The 26232-nt window shown below is 40.2% G+C and overlaps 1 protein-coding gene across 1 annotated transcript in view; it reads right to left on the bottom strand.

The window, feature by feature from the left end:
• Positions 1–26232, bottom strand: part of LOC307270018 (interleukin-1 receptor accessory protein-like 1) — a gene marked incomplete at both ends in the record, with an annotated part of 209324 nt that overhangs the window by 116179 nt on the left and 66913 nt on the right. Inside the window, 2 exons of the mRNA XM_080053146.1 lie at positions 16471–16624; positions 19507–19693. Coding sequence (XP_079909272.1) covers positions 16471–16624; positions 19507–19693 — 341 coding nt within the window. The remainder of the gene's footprint in view (positions 1–16470; positions 16625–19506; positions 19694–26232) is intronic.

The raw sequence follows: 26232 nt of genomic DNA, 5'->3' as shown, positions 1-26232 counted from the left end.
TAATACCAGAAATCTGACATTTCGGTCTGATGGTTAAGACGTCAAGCTCCATTGCAAATGCATTGGAAATATCTGGATGAGACATTTCCACACACCACAGACCCTCATCTGACAATCCAAGCTCAACCAGTAACCTCCCACACCCCTAACACACAGCCTGAACTCCTCCGAAACACATTCTATTTTCTTTTCCAGATGAAAACAAAACAGTTGACATAGGGGCTAGTCAACAATCTATTTATTATTTGTCCTCGTCATCCATTCATCGCACTGGCTAACTGGAATGACCCCTCCCCCCCTCTCCTAAACTGGCCAGCCCTGTGTCTATTTGACTTGAACTCTATTCCAACCTCCTCTTGTTGCCAGCGGCCTGTTTAATTCCTGCTTGGTGCCATTTCTGCACAGTGGCCCCCTATTGCCGAGCTAAGAATCCCTTGCCTCCCATTGCCCCTCTTCCTTCTCCCCTCCCCTCTCTTCCTTCCTCTCTCAACCCCTTTGCCAGTAGCCCTGCAAATCTCCGGAGGCGGGCAGTGCCAAGCGTTCCAGCTGTTTAAACAGGTCAGTGGTCGGTGCCGTGTGCCAGCAGAGGGTAGCTTTGCCATTGTGGTGCCCTACATCACCGCTTTGTTGTGCTAACACCCCCTGAATACTGTATGTTGTCCACAAGAGAGCCCAAACCATACTGGATTTACATGGATTTTATTGCAGCAGACCCCCTTAAATGTTGATGAAAAGATCAGAGCTGTGTAACAAATGAATGAATATAGATTAATTTAAGGTGGCGGTGTAAAACCACTGAGTGTGCACAATTTTAAGGCAGCCTGCATTTTCCAACAACCAGAATAATGCAGGGGAAAGCTGTTAACATGTATTGATTTCACCTTTCAGATCCACTACAGTCATTCTTTTGCAATGCCACATTATAAAGCTACCACAATATGCAGTCAGAACGCTGCAAGCTTGTGGAACTTCACCTGCTTTTATGACGCTTTCTGTTCCATTTAGTTAAAGGTGCTGTAAGCGGAATGGTTAATGCACTGCGGTCTTCAAACAGCGAGTTATCTAGCACCATCTCAGATAAGTAAGTGTGATAAAACATGATAAAAACCATCAAAACAGACATTGGGAAGGATTTTTACCTGCTCCGCCATTGTAGGCGCATAAACATTCACCCATGTGTCGCTCTGGCGTGCACCGGCAGTGAGACCATGAGTGAGACGGGTGTCGGTTTGGTGTCTCTCCTGTGATTGGATATTAATTTCGGGATCCCCGAAAAGTTTATTTGCCGATTACATTCAGAGCAGACATTATGTAAGTGATCACTGTATGAATAATGAGTGATTTCACACTTATATTAATATAAATAAACAGCTTACTTCACCATTTTATGGAAATATGGATAGAAATCTGTGATGAAACAAAAGGACAAACTTTGATGGTGCCTCGTAACTTAGGGAGTTAACAAATCCAGACACGAAAAATATGAAAAGAGCATTCCACCTCATGAAGGTCGAAGTTAAGGTCACTTTATAGATTTCAAATAGAAAGTCATAGGAGAGTATTTAAAAAAAATAAAATGGAGCAGTGGAGGTGATGTACTGCAGGCATATGCAATACAAGGCTTTAATCACGTGAACAATATCGAGACGAGTGTAACGTCGTTTTGATCAGGCTGGCAGACTGACTCGTTAACTGCTATGTAGGTGGATGGAAAGCAGAATGTTTGAATACATATAAGATCAGCCCATTGAGAAGTTATATGAGCGCGATCTCTCATTGTGTAGAGTAACAGTCGCTCATTAAAAGGAGACCCGATGCCCCGGAGGGCTTGACTTGTTTTTTTTGCGAATGCAGTTGTCGCACCGATGCAAATTTGAAAAACAAAGTAATTAAGGCTACATCGCTAAAAGATAGATAACACCATTCATACTAGGGGCATTTTTAGAAAAGTAACAGGATGGTAAATAAATATATATATATATACAGTATATATAGATGAACCCTTTTCTTTGCATTTTCTTGCCTAAACACGGCCTCTTAGGAAATGCATAAAAGGACAATACAGCATACATGTTTTCCAGTCGCATCAAGCAGCAGCCACTGCAGCTAATTAGTATAAAACACTATTGTACAAAAGAATATAAGAGCAATCTTTCCTTTACATTGTTACATGTTTTCCCATGCTACGAAAAAATGAAGATATACTGTATATTTTTTGCTATATCAAGATTATTTGCCATATGGGAACCGCTCAAGAGAATGATCTTCCACTTAACATAATCTAACATTGTTCTTGTTAATGTGTTATGGCCTATTTTATCTTCGATTATTATCTTGACTTTTTTCAGCCAATTTTGTAACTGATGTTTTTGGTGTGGTGTTTTTTTTCACATTTCTCATACTGTCTCATTAAGGATTGATTTCATAAATGGTAAATATGAAAAATGGCCGATTCAAGGCCACCAAACTAACACAAAGCCAAAAGCACTTTCTAATGTCACCTAGGGGGACACTTAGTGCTAAGGATGGGTCTGCCCCTGTATACATTGTAAGAGAGAGTTTATTAGAAGCACAATCTAGCTATATAAGCCCACACCACCATGTGAGGCCATATGGGGGTGGCTTCTCTCTATATATCTCTCTCTCACACACACACTCCTCCTCTGTCATGCTCTCTTTCACATCTCTGCGTGTGGCAAACACATTTTCTCGCCCACAGACGCAGCTGACCGGCCACCTCTAACCCCCTGGTGTGGATCTGAGCCACTCGCCCACCGACATTCCACATCAAAGTTAATTTCCGGACTCATTCAGATAATCAAGCGCCAGGCGAGTTAGGTCTTGGTCTCTGCTGACCCGCGTGATGATGCTTACAGCCGGACACTGAGACGGCCCGGCGTGGGCAATCAGCACACTGAGTGGGTATGTGTGCGCGTGTGTGGGTGTTGTAGGATTTGGCACAATATCTGACTTTGATACCTTCATCAGTGTTAAGCATGACAGCCTCACTCCTCCAGGGCCAAAGTGCTAGATCAGTTTTCACAATCTCAAATCACTACGCCGCCGCACCTGCATTCTGTCAGACCCACATATGTAGGTAAATAATGATCCCTATAGCGGTGGGTGTTGACAGCTCTCTCAATGAATTTTAATTGGCTGCATCATCTGTCGAAGGAGTGCAGGGACCTATTGTTTCGGCCAGACTGTCAAACTGTGAGCCTTAATTGGCCCCGGGATCAAACATGAGGGAAACACATTTGCTTGATGAGCACACGCATGAGCCATTTTAATTTGTTGCAGAGACATTGCAATCTGACATCAACTCAAAATGTCATTAAACTTTAAAATAAATAAGAAGCTGATTGTGTAATGAGGCTCTTAAGTACTCACCGCTAATCCCTGTATGTATTTTACTTGTAGAATAAGTCATTTTGTTTAACATATAGCAACTAAACCGATTAGGTAAAAGAAACAACAGCATGGCAGATGGAGTAAACCGCTTCAGCCCATGGCATAGAACAGTCATGTCTCCTCCAATAATACAAATACCAACGTCAGGAAGTCACAGGAATTGTCCCCTACCTGAATGCAACTTGTTGACATGAAATGACCTCACCTGGGGCCTCATTTATAAACGTGAGAAGAAGAGGGCGCACGCCAATTTCTACGCATTGAACATTAAACATTGGGATTTATAAAAACCAAACTTGAAGGGAAGATGTGCGGTCCTCCACGCAAACTCTGACCCATGCGTACGCACAGAAAGTGGAGAAAGGAGAAACGGCGACTCCGTCGGCACATGTATGAAGTGCGAGAACGAATGTGTTTGTGTAAAATGAATCCAGATAAGCCTATTATAAGCCATTGGGTCTATCATATATTGGGTGTTCCTTTGCAAAACGGATGAAGCCATTCTTACAACTAATAAAAAAATGCCTCCACGGATACTTCCATGGAGTGATACCAACAGAAACAAAACGAATTAGGATCTTAAATAGCCTAGAGTGCACATTTTTAAAAAAACAGCAACGTTTGAATAAGCTCTGCAGTTATTAAAGAATAACCTATCTGCATGTTATTGAATTCATTCTGATAATATTGAGGTGGAATGCAGCCTATTACTTTTACACTGACGCTGTTCTCGATGCCTCAGTCAGGCAGACAGGAGTGCACAGTTTCATACACCTACTGTACATCACATAGGCTATTGTGATAATTTTTCATGGCTTTTAGTCCGTTTTATCTAGGCCTATGTGTTTTTCTTTGTGTTTAAGCACGTCGCAACTGTGTTTTGAAAGGGACTGTGAAGTTTATTATTAACCCTCCGCCGCCTGTCACTGCCCCAGGATGAATTCTCCGAATCTGTATCTCATGGGGGGTCTCAGTGTCCCCCGCTCGTTGCACAAACACTGCTGTGTGAGGATATGCACTTGTTTGCGTCCACTTTTATGTCGGATCGCTTCTGTTTATTTAGGCCACAGCATTTACAGAGATCGCCACAGGCTGCACTAGGACACCTTTACGCTCACACTGTGCCACCAAACTAAATTTTCCCTGGTCGCCACTTCTCCAACGGGTACTTCGGCGTGACCGCAGTGATCCACACAGTGTGGAGTCTATTTTTCAATTTCCCTTTCAGTCGGCGATTGCCACTACCGCCTTCATGCACTCAGTAAATGATATTAATTTGGGAGTGTCAATGACTATGTATGGGTAAATATGGGCGGTACGTGAAGCCCGCAAAGGCTGCGCCACATTTAGAGTTGATTGTGATTTATAAAGGTAAACAGGCGTAGGACGTGAGTGCGCACTGTTTTATAAATCTGAATATTTTTGTTCGCACGTACATCCTACATTTCTTCCGTACGCCAGCTTCCACGTGAATCCCATGCAAAGCTTTATGAGGCCCCTGGTCATTTCCCTTGTTTTAAAATATTCATTTTCAACCTCTAGATGTAAACCTCTAAGTCAATAAAACCCGGAATCTATCCCAGCTCATATGTCACAACTTTTCCCGTGTGAGACCAATAAATAACCGATTCCATCTCCGCTGAAATTGTCCTTCCGCTCTGCTTGACAGGTTACTACTTGGATAAATGGCTATATAAGGTATAATGGCTTGTATGTACAACACTGAACCATCATGGAACTGCCACCCAAATGTAGGCCTACAGTGAAAAAGCACACATCTTTCTATGGTTATACATTTCGGGGTTCACTTCAACCACCGCAACTATTTTTCAGGTGGTTACTCTTAAGGCTGTCAGGGAAATGACCCTGAACTGTCACCTTGCATCACCCATCCAACCTACTCACTTTATTCTCAATCTCTCACTGTAAACTCGCCGTCTTTATTCATTTTTCCTCGTTGTGCAACCTCATAAATAAAGAAATAGCCTTGCACTGTTGCAAATGCGCCTCGAGTAACTGTTCTGCCCACGCCCCCCTCCTTTTAAAACTCAACATAAGCCGGATTTAGTGCCATTAAAATAACTTGTCATGACAGTGTAGCCTGGGAGCAGGGCAATCAATTTCCATTACATCAAGGCCCAACTGGGCATCGCCACTGAACTAAGCGGTGGTAAGCAATCTCCCTGACCGAGGGTTGGTGTGGTGGCGTGTTTGTGTGTGCTCGCAGTATTAAGGGTGTGTGTGTGTGTGTGTGTGTGTCAGCCAGTGAAGAGAGGATTTACTTGTGTTCTTGAGCGCATGCTTCCTTTGCCCTCTATAAGTTCCCTGCCTTACCAGTAGAGGGTCTAAAATCTTTTTCATTTCGACCATTGCGTTTTCGTAAAATATTTTGGTCACATTCCAAATGAGGAGATAAGCCTCATTTTCCATCATAACATCATGTTAAGTTATTACCCGCCGATCAATTCAGCGTTGTCTAGGTGCACTGAGTCTCTCCCTGAAGTGATTTAGAATGCACCTTTTGTAAATGCCCAATCTGCACTTAATTAACATCAGAGTAATTTATGCCACAAAATTGATTTTTGCTCTAAATTATGCAAGAGTCCCATCCGCCATCCCTTCTCACCTTCTTATCTCGCTGGTAGAATCCCTGGATTGACACGTGGCCGAAGTGTCCTTGATGGGGCATTTCTACCAACTGTCAGAGATAGGGGAGGCAGTAAAAGAGGGAGAGGATATCTTCAATGCTGCAGACCCATGTACTTGTGGCCTTGAGAGGAGCCATACATCTAAGTCACTTAGAATTGACCTAACAATACTAGGTAGGCACTTAAGCACAGCATTAAACATTACAAATAAAAAAAATTAACACAGATTGAGCAATTGAAAAATAGTTTTTTCAAGAATTCTTAAAGTGATGAGGAAATTTGTTTTCCCACGTCTCTTATCTCAATCCCTTGCTCGGTACCACTGAGGTGTGGAATCACATTAACATTAGTTAAACACTGAATTTCACGTCTCCAAAGCTGAGGCACTAAGTGGGCGCTAATTAGGGGAGCGAAGGCATTAATTATGTAACACGTCATCTTAATTAGCAATCCCAGATGTACGGAGTGTCAGAGGAGCATTTGTAAGCACAGTTTGCTAACTGATAGATATTTGACAAGATGTATGACAGCAGCCCACTGCAAAGGTGACAGTGTGTTGGGATCCTCAGCTGAAATAACACTGAACTTAGTGGGTGAATCCTTATAAGGTGGCCTCTATTTTGTCTACTTGCTAACATGCTTGCAATTCTTCTTCTATTTTTGTTGTAGAAAGTGAGGTCAATTACAGGACAGAGGTTATGTACCTTTATTTAAATTTCAAACTCTTTTCTGTGGTTCAGTTTAAAAAAAAATCCATCAAAAGCATCGTTAGACCTGTCAAACAGCCACCCACTGTTAGTAATTAGGGCCTGGAAGCTCTTGATCTCACATTCATGCGGGGGGATTATTGTCAGGGATTTAGTCTTCCTTCCTAAACGAAAAAAAGCCCAATCAATGTGCTGCAAGAACACAGGCACCAGACAACCTGACCTTTTTTGAATTCTTTGCACCATCTGTTCAAACCAGCATCACATCTGTTGCTTGGTTTCACCTGCCCCATTAAAGGTTCAGTAAGCGGAATGGTCAGTTTAACCACATTAATGCACTGCGGTTTTCAAGCAGCGAGTTATCTAGCATCATCTCAGATCCATAAATGTGATACAACGTGATAAAAACCATCAAAACAGACATTGGGAAGGATTTTTACCAGCTCCGCCATTGTAGGCGCATACACATTCACTTATCTGTCGCTCTGCACGTGCACCGGCACTGAGACGGTTGCCGGTTTGTAGCGTTCTCTCTTCTGATTGGTTGTCAGTAGTGGGATCCCCGAAAAGTTTATTTGCCGATTACAGGCAGAGCGAGTGACTGACAGATCAGCTTTATAAAACGTGCACACTATATAAGTGATCACTGTATGAATAAAGAGTGATTTAACACTTAAATTAACATAAATAAATTGCTTACTTCACCTTTAAGACCTGGGGCCTCATTTATAAAGCTTTGCGTGGGATTCACGTGGAAGCTGGCGTACGGAAGAAATGTAGGATGTACGTGCGAACAAAAATATTCGGATTTATAAAACAGTGCGCACTCACGTCCTACGCCTGTTTCCCTTTATAAATCACAATCAACTCTAAATGTGGCGCAGCTTTTGCGGGCTTCACGTACCGCCCATATTTACCCATACATAGTCATCGACACGCCCGTATTAATATCATTTACTGAGTGCATGAAGGCGGTATGGCAATCGCCGACTGAAAGGGAAATGGAAAAATAAACTCCACACGGTGTGGATCACTGCGGTCACGCCGAAGTACCCGTTGGAGAAGTGGCGAACAGGGAAAATATAGTTTGGTGGCACAGTGTGAGCGTAAAGGTGTCCTAGTGCAGCCTGTGGCGATCTCTGTAAATGCTGTGGCCTAAATAAAAAGAAGTGATCCGACATAAAAGTGGACGCAAACAAGTGCATATCCTCACTCACACAACAGTGTTTGTGCCACGAGCGGGGGGCACCATGAGATACAGATTCGGAGAATTCATCCCGGGGCAGTGACGGGCGGCGGAGGGTTAATAATAAACTTCACAGTCCCTTTCAAAACACAATTGCGACGTGCTTAAACACAAAGAAAAACACAATGATAAAACGGACTAAAAGCCGTGAAAAAAATCACAGTAGCCTATGTGATGTACAGTAGGCTTATCATTAGTGTATGAAAAGGTGCACTCCTGTCTGCCTGACTGAGGCATCGAGAACAGCGTCAGTGTAAAAGTAATAGGCTGTATTCCACCTCAATATTATCAGAATTAATTCCACAACATGCAGATAGGTTATTCTTTAATAACTGCAGAGCTTATTCGAACGTTGCTATTTTGTTTTTATTTGCACTCATATGTCTCCGTTTGTAGGCTATTTAAGATCCTAATTCGTTTTGTTTTTGTTGGTATCACTCCATGGAAAAATCCGTGGAGGCATTTGTTCATTAGTTGTAAGAATGGCTTCATCCGTTTTGCAAAGGAACTCCCAATATATGATAGACCTACATGGCTTATAATAGGCCTATCTGGATACATTTTACACAAACACATTCGTTCTCGCACTTCATACATGTGCCGACGGAGTCGCCTTTTCTCCTTTCTCCACTTTCTGTGCGTACGCATGGGTCAGAGTTTGCGTGGAGGACCGCACATCTCCCGTCAAGTTTGGTTTTTATAAATCCCAATATTTGCTTAGAAATTGGCGTGCGCCCTCTTCTGGGCGTACGCAACGTTTATAAATGAGGCCCCTGGTCTCTCAGGCAAAGAGGTTTTTGGTAAATATTCACTCAAAACAGAACTGTCTTCAAATCTCTCATAAACGCTGATTTAATCACTTATACATAAAGACAAGCACAGGCGAATTGACTAGGACCTTCCTTCTACATGGCGTGACACACTTAGTATGTGTTACACTTCACTTTCTAGGTCATCACATACAGGGCAAACGTCTTTTTACACTGCAAATGGACACTGCCATTGGACACAAACCATACACTACAGAATCTGCCAGAATTTCCAGGGATAGTGGGTGGCAAATGATGTGTTATGTATTCTACTGATGAAAAAAGATGGCATTCAGTTAGCTTGGCCTGCTTCCATAGTACATAGAACAGTATGATGCCACAATCGTTAAATCTTTACTGCAATTTACTTATTGTAATGAAACAGAGCTAAATTGATGTACATGAAAATCCTCCGGTTGAGTTGAGTTGTGGGATTGATTTAATAAACAACCTTATGGTTTAAATGTTAATTCATGGTTTCGTCTGGGTTTATTTAATGTTTACTGGCCGGTTAACGAGCCTGGTATGGCCGGCCGTAACACACACAACTCTAAGTGACCAGATACTAAGCTTACTGAAAATAATTGAATCGCCGTTCCACCCTTGCTATCCCTATGTGCAAATCTTTCAACAAAATGCCAAGGGAGATAATCCCTTGTTTGCTTAAAACAGCACTTGTGCCCAGAAAAGAGCCAGCTCATCAAACAAGGAGAGACTGATCAAAGTCATCTCACCTTGTGGAAAGCTGGCCAAGTCAAACTAACTCCTGAAGCTCTTCCTCTGCAGCCTATGAGGCGGCTCATACCGTCCGGGATCAAGACAAGTGCTGCTGATTACCTGTCATTGTTTCACGGTAGCTAACAATACCACACAAACACTGTATATGACTTTGGAATAAAGAGGGATATACAGTAGGACCTTTCTCAAAGCTCTGTATCTATGATTGTTCTTAGGGCTCATAACCAAATCAATGTTGAAACCTCAACCTCAACAAGTTCAGCTGATTGACACACACATTTCAGTAAAAACTACTACAGCTGCTCCTCCATTCTGAGAACCACATGCTATGGTGCTCAGATACTCTCTCTCCTTATTGGCCTTTTCCCTCCTCTACTGTAAGCTCTGCAATCACCTCTCCAGTGTGCTGCTCCTTTTGTTGGCACCAGCAGGTGGAAACCCACCGGGATGCTGAGTGTGCACTACAGTGTACACACACACTGCTGCTGGATTGATCAGAGCACAGGGCTGAGTTGACTGGGTTGGGTTGGGTAGGGTAGCGATGGCAGGGGAGCGCATAACAAACAGCCCGCCAAATCACTGGGGGGGAGGGCAATGCTGAAAACATGGGAGTTATGGTAAAAGGCTGGACACAGTGGAGGAATACAGCACTGTTGGGGGAATTATAATATATCAAATGGAAAATCTATAGGGTAAAGATGGGTCTATTTTTTTCAAGCTAAAACAAACACTTTAAAATGTATACATTTATTAAGCAAAATGCTAATTGTTATCTGGTCCCAGCTTCTAAAATATGAGCCGTTTTTGTTGTGTTTAATACATCCACAAAATGTATATTTATCGGTGGATTATAGGAAATGTCACAGGCATTGTTTTGGTAAACATTCAAAGATAACGTGACCAATGAATAAAGAGATGTCGATATTTTCTATACTAGAAGATATCAGCAGAATGTTTTGGGGAGATAAAGCAATATTTCACCGATCATCATCAAAGCGGTTTTGGATAAGATTTTCCCGGCTGATGTAAATTAGAGCAATGCAAGAAAAAGGGCTTATCTAAAAATACACCTGCCTCATCAACCTCAATCACAAATAAAAGCTGCAGCAGTGAAGACTGCTCACACGCCATCGTAAATGAGACCCAATTATGTCATAAACCCAAATTAAATTCCGATATGTGGTCAGTGGTGGGGAATCCTCACTGGAGCTCAGCCAGTAATGAATTGAAGCTGAGCAAAACACAAATCTTCCTAGTTAACAGTTGTACATTGGCTATCGACTTTTTGGTTAGTTATTAATACCAACAGAATGTCTCAAACATAACTGTTTAAAGATAAATATGTCAACTGCCGACAAGTACATGGCTTTCACTGTTTTCTTGCACTATTCTTAGTTGTGCAAATAAGGTAAACAGAATCAGAATCGATGCTATTCTAGCATATATATATATATATATATATATATATATATATATATATATATATATATATATATATAGGTATAAGGAAATTATAAGAATATAGAAATAAGAAAATATGTATGTAACAATATGTGCATTATTATGCAACATATGACAAAATAATAAGACAATTGTATTTTATATTGCAGATCTAGCTTTGATATTCTCTGTTTACTGTATGCAACAACATACAAACCCAAGGTACATTTCTAAAAGCTATAGTGCGTAACTGCTTCATAGTAATCAAAGGCACACTGACCCAATGTTAGATGCAGAATTAATATTTTTTCTTCGATCTTTATGTGGTTCAGTGCTGAAAACCAAATGAACTGGTTTTATTTTTACGCTTTTATCTTACTTGACCAATTCACATTCAAACAACTTTCTTCACTTTGAGTCCTGACATAGACCTCAGGTTGCAATATGTAATATTGATTTCCGTAGAGTGTTATCATTGCATTGTCATTTTGCAGCCTGGCCTTCAAATGTAACTGTTTTAATTAGGCTATATTGTACTTTCACTCATTTAATTTCATTTTAATTGCTGCCACTCTTCACCACTATGTAAATGTTTCAATAGTTTTTTTTTGTTTTTTTGTTTTTTCTTCTCTTCACCTGTTGTTGTGTATTTGATGTATTTGCATCGAATATTGTGTATGCATTGTTGTTTTTCCTTGGAATTTGTTTGAACTCGACGTCATTGAAAATGAGGGTCACCCCTCAATTGGTCTCTCGAGGATAAATAAAAGTTAAATGAAATGAAATTGTTTTGGCCATAGTTGTCTACACAATTTAGTCGGTGGCAATAGAAGCAGAGGACGAGGATGAAAAAGAAAAGCCTAGTTTGAGACTTTCCATTACTGGCTGTGAAGGCAAGCCTCTGGTTGTGCCTTTCACCTCTGATTGATATTTGGTCTTGGCTGGAGTATGAGAGTATGACAGAGGTAGGATGTAACACATAGCCAGACAGGGGCTGGGGCAGAAAAAGGAGGTGAAATAAAAGATGGTGTCATAAATCCTAAAATTCACTGTAATAACAGAAATGTGTTGCCATTTTAGATTTGGTATTTATATTTAGCATTATTTCTGCTGTTACTTTGGTGATCCAATAGATTAACACAGACAAGCCTATACAGGTTTACATTGGATGCCCCCTCCAATTCTTGGGAGAAGCATAATTAAGTTATTCATTTAGGAAAATAAGCAGCAGGGCTAATTAAAATAAATCCTTCCAGCATGCTTTAAGAGCTCCTCACTCAGCTTCAAGTGCATTTCCTTATAGTGTGCTACCTCCTCATTGCAGGGAATATACACGGTGACTGACAGTACACTGTCAAGCATGCGACCATTCTTCCTTCTTTGCGTTCGAGTTCCCCAGTTATTATTACACCAGTTCTCTTATATAAGATTATAATTTTTTTGTTTCTTAAAAAGGTAAATCAGAAGCATTGTTTAAAAAAAAGAAAGAATTATAGTCATGCAATGTCACGCATTACATGTTACTATGCCATGTGTGACTAAATCATTTACAATCCACTATACACTATATATCAAAAAGAAAAACAGTGTAAGGGTGTGAGGATCCTAATGCCTTGCCAGGGGTATGAAATAAGCAGCCACACAATCTGATTGACCAAAGTATTTTCTTGTATATTTCTTACAAGCACACATATAAATCCAACGGTTACATCACAAACACAAAAGAAGGCATTTAAGGACAGCGAATGACCCATTTATAACGAATCATCTCGTGCTGTTTGCCTTTCGACTCTGGTTTAGCAAGAATGAAAGTTTTCTTGCTAAACCAGAGTCGAAAGGCAAACAGCAAGAGACGAAGATCACAGCCGTCTCTCAGAATAACGACAGGCCTCAGTTCTTTAATAAAGTGACACAATATAAAAGATAATGACATAACAGAAGAATGCAAAAATTAATTAACCTCATCAGGCGCTGGCTGATTTGCAGGGTCTATCAAATTCACGGTGGAAAAAAAATTGGATATCTTTCTGAATACACTCCTCTCTCCTCCACCCGCACCTTGGCCAGATAAATGATCTTCCATCAATTAAAAAGGAGCAATTATATTCCAACCTCCTTCATATGCTAATGAATCAACTCAGGAATAGGAGAGGCAGTTGGTAATGGCCACGAAATGGTGCTGGCAGGAGATACAGTATACCTAGTAGAATAGACTATTGAGAGAAGAAGCAGTAATGTCATATTAAGGTGAAAGAGGTCAACTTTATTAACAAGGGTCCAGAGGACTTGGTTACATTTTTGTGTTAACCAAATGAGTTGTCCCTGTAAAAAGTAATACTAAATGGATAGTTTGAGTTATTGAAACACTCGGCAAAACTAAAGCCATTTAACTGTTCCAAGCAAGGAGAACAATAGACCAGTCTCAAGTATTAAGAATCAATATGTCTCTGATTTAACAGTATGCATCATGGTGACAGTATTGCATATATTATGGGTAGGATGTGCCAGGTCAGGATGCACAAAAACAAACAATGATTCCACAATTGAAAATAAAGCAAATAGAAGTTTACCCTTAAGCTCATAATGGAACTATTATTTTTGGTTTGTGAGAAGCTGGTTGGGTTTCTGAATGATGACTCAGCTGCCTAGTGCCTTGCTGCAAAGACTAGTATACATTCTAATTCAAAATTGTAGAATAGAAAGTAGCATTGGAAAAGACACAGGCCAGAACAGTAAGATTTAGCTATATCATGCTGGTAAGTAAATGGTGAATGGACTCCACTTATATAGCCATATCCCCTGGTTTTACACAGACCCAAAGAGCTTTACATTGTTTTGCACACATTCACCCAATATCACACACACACACACGTTCATACACCGATAGCAGCAGCTACCACACAGGGTGCAAGCCAACTATCCGGAGCAATTTATGGCTTGAAATAGGGTAGAGCGGTAATTTATTCAGCTCCATTTGAATTCGAAATAACTGTTTATATGTGTGAAAAAAGGGCGTTACTTATTCACACTAGGTATAGATATAATGTTATTGGATATATTATCTGGATAATTACGTTATAATAACGTTTCACATAGCTATCTGTCTAGTGAAATGATAGGCCAGTTTGTCATCTTTATTGCATTTAGCAAACAATTTGTTTTTGAGTGTGTCCTTACTTTGCTGTGTAACTTTAAAACCGAGTGTGAGAACCATGAATGGTGAATGCTCTCACATTTTATAGCACTTCCGTTATTCTTTATGGGCTACATTTGCAGGAAATTGCCTCTAGCATTACAAATACACAGCAGAAAGCCCACATCAAGGGGAAGGTTCTCATCATTCAAGAGCAGTGCTTGAGCTGAGGAAGCAAAATGGTTCCTTACATTTTCAAACCAGTCAAGTTGCTGTGAAATAATATTCAATAGTAAGCAAAGCACTGAAATAAACAAGTGTGATCGAGGAAGAGAACCCATTGTTCACTTGGAGAGAAATTGGTTTTGAAAGTGCTAGACTGAAAGACTGTCGAAACGAGCACTGTAACAAGCTACCTCAGTATCAAAGGACACAACAAAAATATCTGGTTAACGCATCTGTCAGTTTTAAGGAGGAAGGCAGGTTCATTTCCATGTGGAGAGGTGTTTCATCATTGTTTTCAACCTCTTCAAAAACAAATAGAATATCGATGACAAGCTAGTTTTCCTCTGTAATTAAAAAATAAGTGAAACTTTCATATAGATTGATTACACATAAAGTTGAAATAATCTAAAATAAACATATTTTTCAGAAAGTTGACTTTTCTGTATTATAAATCTTTTGCAAGACATAATCATCTAAATTAAAACAAAGTTTCACGTTTTGAACAGACTTTTCCCTGATATGGTCTAATCTCATTTTTTGCTGAAATGCCTTTTCTACATTCACATAGACAGCCTATTTGACACACCACAGTTGCTCCTCTGCTGTTTACCTATTTCATCACTTCTTCCCCTGTCTGGAGTTTAATCTAAGGCATTAAACAGTGTACCTTACAAATAAGTCATAAAATGCCCACATTTAATTTATAAATTAAAGTTGCTTCCAATTACCCAGCAAGGGAGCTCATTGTGATTTTAGCGGTTCTCATTATAATCAAATGGAATCTGACCTTTTGTCCCATTGCACAAAGGGCCTGTAGGCTGTTGTTAAAGAGAGGAGTGGTGGAGAATTGGAATTATCAGTGGGAGGTTGATGGTAATATTACATAAAGGTTCACGAATACTTATTCTAGATTCAAATAAATCCCCATGTGGAGTACTTAAAAGCCCTTTTCCACAGCAGGAATGTAATTAAATGGCGTGCTTAGCCATTATGCCTAGGTTTCCACTATTCTCCGCCTTCTTTGCGGAAAATTACATAGAGCTATACCTTTGTAATGCTAAGTATGTGATCCTAAATGCAAGTTCTGGGGTATTCAATGCTGCTTTTACATCAATTGCATCAATCATCTATTGCAATGCTGAATGTCTCCAAAGTAGATAAAGAGTGAATAAGACTATTCCCCCCAGGATGACTTTTTGTGGCCGTCACTGGAGTCTGTCTGTATTGTGAAAAGGAACTCAAACGGGTAATCAGGTAGCGGTTAACAGTAAACACTTGTCTGACCCTCACAGCCACAATGTGCGATCGCAACTGCAATGCAACTTAGCAGCCCCCTCTAACCATCCAAACCCTCTTCTCACCTCTCCGTATCATTTCAGTCTGCATCATTGTTTGTATTGTGCAGAAGTGATTCATTGTTGTTGACGTGGAGGAGCTGTTGACGTTTAAAACTCTCCGCAATATAGCTTTTCATCAAAAGAACGAGTGCTGCGCTTTTAAATGTACTTTATATAATGAATCAGATCTGAAATATACAGTATGATCATTTTAAATGTGTCAAATCACATGATTGGCCTTGGTGATATTACTATTTCTCTGATGATTCTCTATGTTCAAAGTTTGGTAAGGGAACACTTTAAAATACAACATAAAATAGCATTTATTTAGCTGTTTATTGATCATAAAGTTATGGATGCATATGGATATCACTCGGGACCTTGAACAAACTAATTACAATGTGATAACATTAAAGAAGTAAGTGCATAATATAGTTGAGTTGTACATTTTTGGGTTCTCCCTATCGACAGTGACTGCTGTGTCGCCCTTGGTGGTGACAGTGTGAGTGGCAGGCGATCTGTCAGCCACTTTAGGATGTCTTAAATATTTCAACAGCGTTGAGAAGAAGTGCTGAAGTGGCCCTGTGTGAATTCCACTACCAAGCAATTAAAACAGCCAGAGACAGACGCTATTGACAGCAACTTTTTGGCAGAAGGTGCCGGGATCAACTTTTGAAAAGACCAAGTTGAATGCATATTTCTCACTTTGCAAGATCGCAGTCTAAGAAACACAATCTGTAGAGAAAAATGACGAGAGAAGTAGAATTTGTCTTTACCTGTGACGGATAGCTCAGTCGTCCTCCGTACCACGAAGTTTCCAAACTGTAATTCACAGGTGTAATTCCCAATGTCATCTTCCCGTACTTCTTTGATGGACAGAACGTCCCTCCTCCTTTCTATGGTTTGTCTCCACTGCTTTGGCTTGCATTCCTTTATTGAAAAAATGAAAAAGAAAAGGGCCATGGGCTTAAAATCAGCAATAAACAATGAGAACTGGCTAATGGGAACTGGCTTAATCCACTCTCATAGAGAACTTTGCACACCATTATAGTAGCAAGACCTATCAATAGACAAACTTTCTCAAATTATGCCAGATTGCCGACATTAGTTTTAACAGCCTTGAGGACTGGGCACTTGCATATGTGATTCAGTCTTTGGCATAGATTTTTGCAAGTGGAAATATATTGTCAAATGTAATTTCATTTTGATCAATTGTCAATTCAAACATGTCAACCATTTCACATTGCACTTGTTCAACACACCTAGGAGCTCTCTTCTTTAGCTGGCTTCACTATCAACCATTAGTGGACTATTATCTACCTGGAGTTTCCCAATCTAGCTATAATTGGAAAAAATGCCTGACTGTTTGTGTGTAAATGGTCACTGCTAGACTAATCAGACTATGATTGCAATTGTTTATTCTATTATAATAATGTGCTGCTCAGATGAATTCTGATTCAGGTATTCTTAACCTTATTCCTTCAGCTGCAACCCTAGCAGTGCTGAGTTGGTAATCGAGAAAATGAAATACAAATATATATAAAAAAAACATAATTAATACTTCTAAGTATCCTTACCTACAAATCCTAGGAGGTCAAGTACAAGGCTTTAGTGCTTTAATCAGCCTGGAAGGGATTGCAGGGGGTAATATAATAATTACTGTGGGCGTCAGTAGTAAAACTTTGCTTTCTCTTCGGTTGTTGATGGGTACACAATTGATGTTGCTGCCACCACCCACTTGCACAGCACTGAACCATGAAGAGGTAACAGTGGAAGCAAACTGTCGCATACACTGGCATGCCATCTGCGTCTACTGATCAGCATACACATATCTCTACATAAGAAATAGGCTAAGATTGAACTTACCAACAGCAACTGTAAATGGCTAAAACATGTTATTTGTGTACATTTTAATAGGTTTCATTTTAAAATAAACACAATTCAACTTCCTTTTTAAAAAAGAAATAGTGTACTCAATGTCCTATAGGGGAAGGTGGGGTGATTTGTGCAACTTTTTACTCAAAGTGATTTTAAAGTGAGGCCTTGACAGTTATGTCTCCAACTCAAATATGTACATATATTTCAGGGTGTTGTGCATCCCTGGCAATAAAAACTTTGGATCTGGAATAAACTGTTTAAGAAATATAGCTTTCGGAAAAAAAGTTGTCTTGTCGCACAAATCACCCCACTACGTGGGGTGATTTGTGCGTCATTGTGTCACAATGAAAAAGTCACCATCATCATCTTTCTGGCCATCTGAACTCTCATAAGTGGTGTCGTTAAGTGGAATTGAGATGTCACTCTCTTCTGAGCTACTGTAGACAATCACTTTCTTTTGGTGACCAGCGTATACAGCCATGCCACTGGCACAACTCTCAGAAATGTGCTTTGCACTAGTTGCTCCGTGCTTGTGGAACCAACTGCCACCTGACAAATGTGATTCCCCCTACATTTCTGCCTTTAAATCAAGGCTCAAAACCCATATGTACACCCTGGTGTTTCCTCCCCATTAACCTCTGCACTACTTACTTACCTCTGCACTACTATCTGTGTTTATGTGGATGTATGGGCTTTACGTCTTTTATTTTGGTTATTGTTATTTTACCTTCATTGTTTACCTACTGAATGCACTATGTACAGCACTTTGGACAGTGCAAACTGTCATAAATGTGCTTTTATAAATACATTTTACTTACTTACTTACTTATAACTCACCCAGGCCCTTGCGCACAAATCACCCCATCCCCAGAATTTTGGATAATAGGCATGATGCAGCAATTTAGGGTTGACATTGTGCTAACTATATAGACTCAAAGTGTAGCATACCAAAGCACTAAAACATGTGTCAAATGTTTTCAAACGTGTCTATAATTGTTCAGACACAATAATCAAAAAACCTTGATCATGGAAATTTTACTTTGAAAGGCAAAACACAGTTTGTTTAGCTTAAATGTGCTTATATCTTATTCCTTGTGTCTCCCTTCTTTACAGGATGAGTCAAATGGATGGCTCTTCTTAAATATGTGGTCACATTTCCAATTTCTTCCACGGTTTTCTAGAAACAAGGGGTTTTGCAACTTCCAAAATGCACAAATCACCCCACCTTCCCCTATTATACATTTACCGAGTACACATGTCTTTTTCAATTAAGGCCATTAACCATAGATCTAAATGTAAACAGGTGAAGTTATTAAGCATTACATAGAAGTATGAAATTAAATATGGAATGAATTACAGCAACAAGCAGCCAAGGCCTTTCCGATTTTGGGCCACAAAAACTAGGACACTGTGGGTTTGGTTTGGAACTGTGGTCCAAGACAGGCATCCCATAATTCAATCAGCCCCTACGGACAAAGGGAGAGCCAGTAACTGGAGGGTGTGAAGCCCACAGTCATTATCTGCTATTTTAATTTGATTCTGCAGAAGAAATGTGGCCAACTAATCCAGTACACTTTAACATTTGATGTATTGGCCCCCCCGAGCTTCGACTTACAGCTCTGTCGAAGTGGCCTTTCGGGCATAGGACTGGGTCAGTTACATACAACTTCACAACTCTCCATTAGGAGCAGGAGAAACAATTTCAAAATAGTTTATAACCTAGGAAGATATTTATATAGATCGGAAATATATATGCTTTTACTTTCAGGAGTTTCTGAAACCATTGAGATATGAATATCAAATACACTTCCCGTGATTCAGCTTCTTGTTTATTTTATTGAAAAGTTCCATTTCTTATAATATGCATGGTTGCTTTTTCATTTTAAAATAAGTATACATCAGTGGCCCTTAAACTAAAAAAGTGTGTAGCTTACCTTGTACCACACAATCTCAGGCTCCACACCTGGTTGCATGTAATCCTCAATTCCCTGGCAGGTGATGTCTTTGCTTTTGCTTAGTTCTGCCTTCTCGAATAACCTCATTTTGGAGTTGAAGCAGAGGTCCGTGTCATTCTCCGCCACTGTTAGAGACATGGACACTTTCATACAGTATGTGGAGTTCCTGCGAAAATACAAAGAATAATTGAATCAGTCGGAGGAACAAATTAGTTGTGAGCACATTTTAGTCTTGCCAAATCAAAATCTACACAAGGCTCATTCATTAGATTATATGTAAATCACTTAATGCAGCAGAGATAGAAAAGAAAATTCCCCTTTGGAGGGCAATTATTCCTTATCACAACTTGTCTTTTATTATAGGAGAACACTTTCCTTAAATGCTGAATGTTCAATCACCACCTCCAACATTACCTTCCATCTGGACCTTTACAGGTTCCTGCAATGTTTTCTCCTCCGTTCAAGTGTTAATATTAGTAATGCACGATCAACCTAACCCTCTTAACTATTAACGTGAAACTCAAAGTGTGTGAATATGTATATATTTCAGTATACACGTGTGTGTGTGTACATGTGGCAGGGACAAAGGTGGTAATATGGAACGAAGGCTCTGAATGTCAAGAGTGCTTGAAGAGTGATTTAGCCTTTTGTTTTCTTGTGCTGAGCAGAGCTAGCAGAAAATGACTTGCACCAATTTGATGTACTGTAACTGCTCAGGTCATATATATACTGAAGGGAATTTATAATGCAAGGGAGAGGGGGCGTAAAATGCAAGATTACTTGTAATGTTGCAACAGGAGAGGACATGCTTGCTTTGCTCACAGGCACTGGTGAATATTCATCCATGATGGAATAAACATTTTCATTTCACTGCCTTGTATTGTAGTATACCCTCAGTGGAATTGGTGTGCCCTTCAATTGTTAACGCTTGCCTGGTTAATACTAAACCAATCTGGGTTGAGCCCTTTGTAGTGATTCCGATCAGTTCTACTCCTGCCAGGGACAGCTCCATGCGCCATTGCCACAGGAGCGGAAAAGCTGCAGCAGCGAAAGCATTTACAGCTATCCTGTTTGGATCATTAATGGAACAGCCATTTTGAGATTGGATCTGCTGCTTGAGTAATTCTTAACAGAACATGTCAATCGATGAAGACATTGATTCACTGTGAAAGGTGTGCTATTTTGAAAGAGGGAACAAAAGAAAGGGTCCTCGATGATCAATGAATCCAATAAGAGCACTTCTTCTTTACCAAACTGGCTAATAATAAGACTGTTACATCTGACAAGTACTCAGGCCCTGACTGCAGCAAATCCCTTCTGGTTAAAAGACCAAACAAATTGGCAGTGTTTAGGAAAATCTCATTGCTAATTTTCCAACTAAAGCTGGTTACACAAAATGAGCTGAATCAACAAACAATTACAAACATGTTAAATCCTTACATAATTGCGCAGCATTAACTGCCTCACGGATTAGTACACAACACACTGGTCTTCGTCACAGTGTGGGCAAACAATCCCTTAGCCCGTCGAACTGGCCAGTGCTGTGTGTGCTCCCTGCTTATACAGTAAGTGTACCAATTTTCACGAAGCCCTGATGCAAATGTGACATGATGTGGAGATTATCCTAGACAACTTCTAGCAGATGGACACCTGTGCAAATGAGATCCCATGGGTGCGCTCTCTTCTTCCCTGTTAAATATTCTGGGCAGCACTGATAAAACTCGCTCTCGCCGGAAGAGAGAGAGAGAGAGAGAGAGAGAGAGAGAGAGAGAGAGAGAAAGAGAGAGAACTGTGTCATCTGCTCTGCCTGAGTGATCGATGGTGTGGGCCAACACTTTGTCCTACGATGTCTTTCCAACATTTCACATCCATCACGATGCCTTTTGAGCTTGAAGAGCCAGGTGATCTCTTGATTACTCACTCAGCAGGTATACTATTCATGAAGCCTATCCAATGAACTAAGTAGGGAAATGATCCTACTGCTGTTCACTACTCCAGAGACTTGACTGTGCTCAACGCCGCACACTATTTTAACACTATCTGTGTGTACTGCAGATAGGGTGATAACAAGCTAGGTGATAGCATGGCATTAATGGGTGAGACTGTCAGTCACATGTGTCAACACCGAAGGGGGATATGCAATGTCGTGGCAATGATAGATAGCATACTGCATACGTCAACTGTGAGAAGTGTCAGGCTTGACAGTTACTGTATACAGCTGGAGGGCAGGCAGAGGACTTGAGCTGCAATATGCGGCAAATGCGGCGAAATGATGTGCAACAGTCAGTTAGGAGTTAAGGATAATGCCAATTTTGGAAACCGCAGTCTCTACTCACTGCAAGGCAATCATGGAATGTATAGATTCATGTATGCAGACATTACAGATTTTAGAGTTATATCTCACCTAACCAACCATCGACCAGCTAATACATATTTTCTGTTTATTTCTCAAACTGTCAATGAATCTACCCCTAGCAGAGGATCAAATCAGATGGAAACGTAACTCAGCAGCACTCACTCTCATATTAAATTATATGGGAGCAGAATTGATTTTGAATTCTCCGGAGGATCCTTGGCACCTGTGGGGAAATTAATGAACTAACATAATGAATATTTTAATTAAAATAACTCCTCTCTAATAGAAATTGGATGATGAAATAATTGCTGATTGCTTATAACAGCTTTCTTTTACCTGACAATAATGTACTCAGAGAAATGTCTCAGAGTAAAGCACACGAGGTCTAAAGGTTGATTGGAGGCTTCCTTTGGCATAATGTCATTACAGGGCTGGAATAGAACTACCACAGATGTTAACCCTTAAGAGACTCAATACATCATGTCCAACCAAGGTGTTACATCGACATCCATGTCTTGACTCAGCATGTCATTAGCATTTCTAAAGGGATCAATTTGGTTCATATTGATGCAGATGATATGCAATACAAATCATTCTTGAATAAATGATTCAAATGCTATGTGTTTTAAATGGTTTTAATTCTAGCTTTCTCATACTATCAATGGAAAACCACTTATAACTGCTTTTAAAAGTAATGTTTAATACGGCAATGCAAAACTTGAAAATGTGCATGAAAATATATACAGTCCTGTATGTCAGACTAATTTGAGTTGTCATGTTGTAATTTATTTGAGTATTACAATTTACTACCCCAATGTATGTGACTATATCCTCCTGTGTTCTAATGTGTGCCCTGTGAATACATAAGAGAAATGAATCATTTTGTACCAGAGTAACTTTGTTCCCGAGTGTAGCAATAGCTAAAGTGTCACACCGACAGAGACCCAAGCGACATCATATATGTGACTTACATTCCTCACACTATCCATCTCTTGTTGCCACTTGCGTCAGCATATACCCGAGATCGGATCTGAATGTCAACCAAGACTACATCAGGATGTGGAAGGCAGAAGTAAATACAGGAAAAGAGCTTTCCTGAGAGAGCGCATACACAGCAGTTAATGCAGCCTGGCATGATTGGATGTGCTACATCCCTTTAGAGACTGATGTAACAATGGCTTTAGACAGCCAGGAAAATGTCTGCTCAAAATCAAATAGTGGCTTGGACTGAGACAGGGCCAAGTCTGAACTGGCACAATACTAAGAAAAGTGGCCTGTTCTGAGATTTTACTGTAGTATTACAATTCTGTACACAAGTATATATATATAGCAAATATGTGCATTCAGTCCTGTATTACCTTCCAAGTCAAAAACCAAGCCACAATTAACCCAGACCAAGATAGGGCCGGGCCCAGTTATCCTAAATCAGTATTTTATGGTCCCTGAATTATTTATGGCTGGAGCGAAGGTCATAGTGAGCAGTGGGAAGACTGGGGCTACTACCTGTAGCGCCCCGCTCATAACTCACCTGTCAACTCTAGCACCGGGCCTGGGATGATTAAGCACCCCGGCTCCCCAAATCTGACTGTGGGCCAACTTGCTCCTACTTAGCCTCTGTCTAAGACTGTGGCACTTGTCTGCCATGCTGGAACAATAGACTCCTGGCTCAATTATAATCTATATCCCTCTCTCTTCTTGTCTTTGTCCCGGCCTCCACCCAACCAGAACCCCCTTTTCTCTAATGTCCATGTAGTACACAGTTTCCCAGGGAGGAACACACACACATCTGCGGGTAATTTAGCTTGGCCACGCTGTGAAAAACACACACCTGCACCTGTCCACATATTCGTACCCCACATATGCAAGCACAAACTTACACACAATAAGAATAGATATGTAGTATTAAGGAATTGTGTGATGCAGAAAACACCTTAAAACACCTGCACATTACTACATAACAACTTCATACACAGTAGAGCGCTAGAAGTTCAAAGGTGGAGGCTTGCCATCAAGATCACTTTGTCAAAAACAGTGAATATCTCCTCATGATCTGCTACTTTTGCGTACTGTGTGAATGCTGAACTCAGTTTACAGAGCCTAGGCTGTGTATTGACACCGGCTTTTATTTTTTCAGCACACACACACACACAGTACGGACAGGTAGCGGATCGTGAAGACATAGTCACTGATTTTGACAACAAGTGTTCTTCAGAATCGCTTACTCTGGAAGCTATAGGAAATCAAAGGACCGCACAGAGTCCCCAAACCCCACCTTTATAACTACTCTTCTACACAATTCAGTAAATGAACGTGCACAAAAGCAATCATCTCATCCCCATAAACCTACATTCATCCAAGACTTTCCTTGAGTTGTGAGCCCCAGAATGACAGCAGCACTTCTTGTGTGCAAATGCATTAGTCAGTCATCTCCACGTCCATGCCTTTAGGGAACTCATTTTCCATTCCACAACACCCTCCACTCATCGTTATGCTAGCGACCTGATTTCATAACAAGCTTACACAATTTGTCTCCATTTTATTCTCTTCTAACTCCGTCATGACCCTATTCATTGGTCCCTAGGCCATCTGGGTGTAATGTATGCGTAGCCATACTACTGTACTATGCATAAGGAATACAAACTGTCACATACTGCACTAGCAATACTAATGCTGGAAAGGCAATATTGGTGAAAAATGTCCACAAATTAAAAAGTCTGTGTTGCTCTGAGGCAGAATTTTTACTAATATTTCGGACAAACTAAGAAGTTTTTTTATGGGAGTTGTCAGCCAGTATTGTTCGCTGCAAAAAAAAAGTGTCAGATAGCTTTACGGCTCAGACACACTTGTATTATTGTTCGGTGTCAGTGTTTTCAAATGTTAAATTGAATAAATAAGGTATTCACAAATCTAGTAGGTACACATTCACACACTACATACAATAACACTGCACATCTACATCATCTACATGGCTTTCAGTTTTCATGAAAATATAATGAGGTCCCATGTCAGAGGCACTCTCCTATTATACTCCCACCATACGAGTTCTCTCCTATATCGTGATGTGAGTGATAGCTGGGGTATTGCAGACGCCTCAGTTCAAACTCAGCTATTCACAGTCCATGGGGGAAGCATGGAGAGGGGAGGAAAAGTTGGCGGTGGTGGTGGTGCCAAAGTGATTTGCGCTTGGGGAATGGTATTTTTGACATTTGTCTGACGGATAAAAACCACCATCAGATATGAGGAAGAGAAGGTCAGTGTCCCTTCTATCAAATAGGGATGGTTTGGCATCCTGTTTGATGACTTCCTCCGCTCACTGTGGTCCAGTGTGGAGAGCCAAGACACAAGATATATTGGAAGGCAGTGCGGGGGATGTGACTGAATAAACTTGGATGGGAATATATTTAACCTCAGTGTTATTTCGTTCCAATTGCTGTTAACTGAAATCAATAAAAAAAAAACAGTTGCATGTGAGTTGAGATTAACTGCAGATCTAAGAAAAGGTCATATACGACTTTATGCTCAATTGTCCCAGATAGACATGTTGATTGTGACAACAGAGTCATGAATCTCCCAAATATAAAACATCCACAGCCAGCCTTTGTCTAGATTGATGCCTTTTGAGTTCTGAAGGGCAGACCGTAATGCAGACACATGGCGGACAAAACTACAATTTCTACAAAGTTTACAGAACATACACCAACATTAGCATATGTAGGGATGGTAAGAAATCAGAAAGGCTGGAACTATTGAACATACACTTGTGTTCTAGTTCAATTCTAAATATGGTGTTCATCTAAGCTATCTCTTGGGCTTCAAGCTTTTGCAGCTTATTAAACATTTTTTTTAATAATGCAAACTCAGTGATTGTTAAGAAATACTAAAGCTGATTTGTCTGAAAATTTGAATAGGACAATTTTTTGTCTTCCTGACACTATCGCTACAACCAGGAACGGGCATCTGGTTTTCCTTAATATGCTTAACATCGCTTAGTGTAATAGAGCTGAATTGCTCCTCTACAAAGCATGCTAATTAAGTTTAGGTAAATGCTGAAATGTGCAAGTTAAGCACTATATGAGTGTAGACTAAGCATTCCATTTAAGAGTAACATACAGTATATATCCACACATCATATCATATTCTCATGTTATCAATAATTGGTTATACCTGTCAAGGCAAGGCAAGGCAAGTTTATTTATATAGCACAATTCAAACACAAGGCCATTCAAAGTGCTTTACAGGGGCAAGATTAAAATACATAAAACACATTAGAAGACATTTAAAAGCGAATGAAAAGAAGTAAAACATTTAAATAAAATAAAAAGTACAGGTTAAAATGACAGCAGCACAGC

The sequence above is a fragment of the Ammodytes marinus genome, assembly GCF_949987685.1.
Source record: "Ammodytes marinus genome assembly, chromosome: 24".
NCBI classification, from domain to species: domain Eukaryota; kingdom Metazoa; phylum Chordata; class Actinopteri; order Uranoscopiformes; family Ammodytidae; genus Ammodytes; species Ammodytes marinus.
Note: the sequence above shows the minus strand (reverse complement) of the source record. Positions and strands in the feature narration are given on the sequence as shown.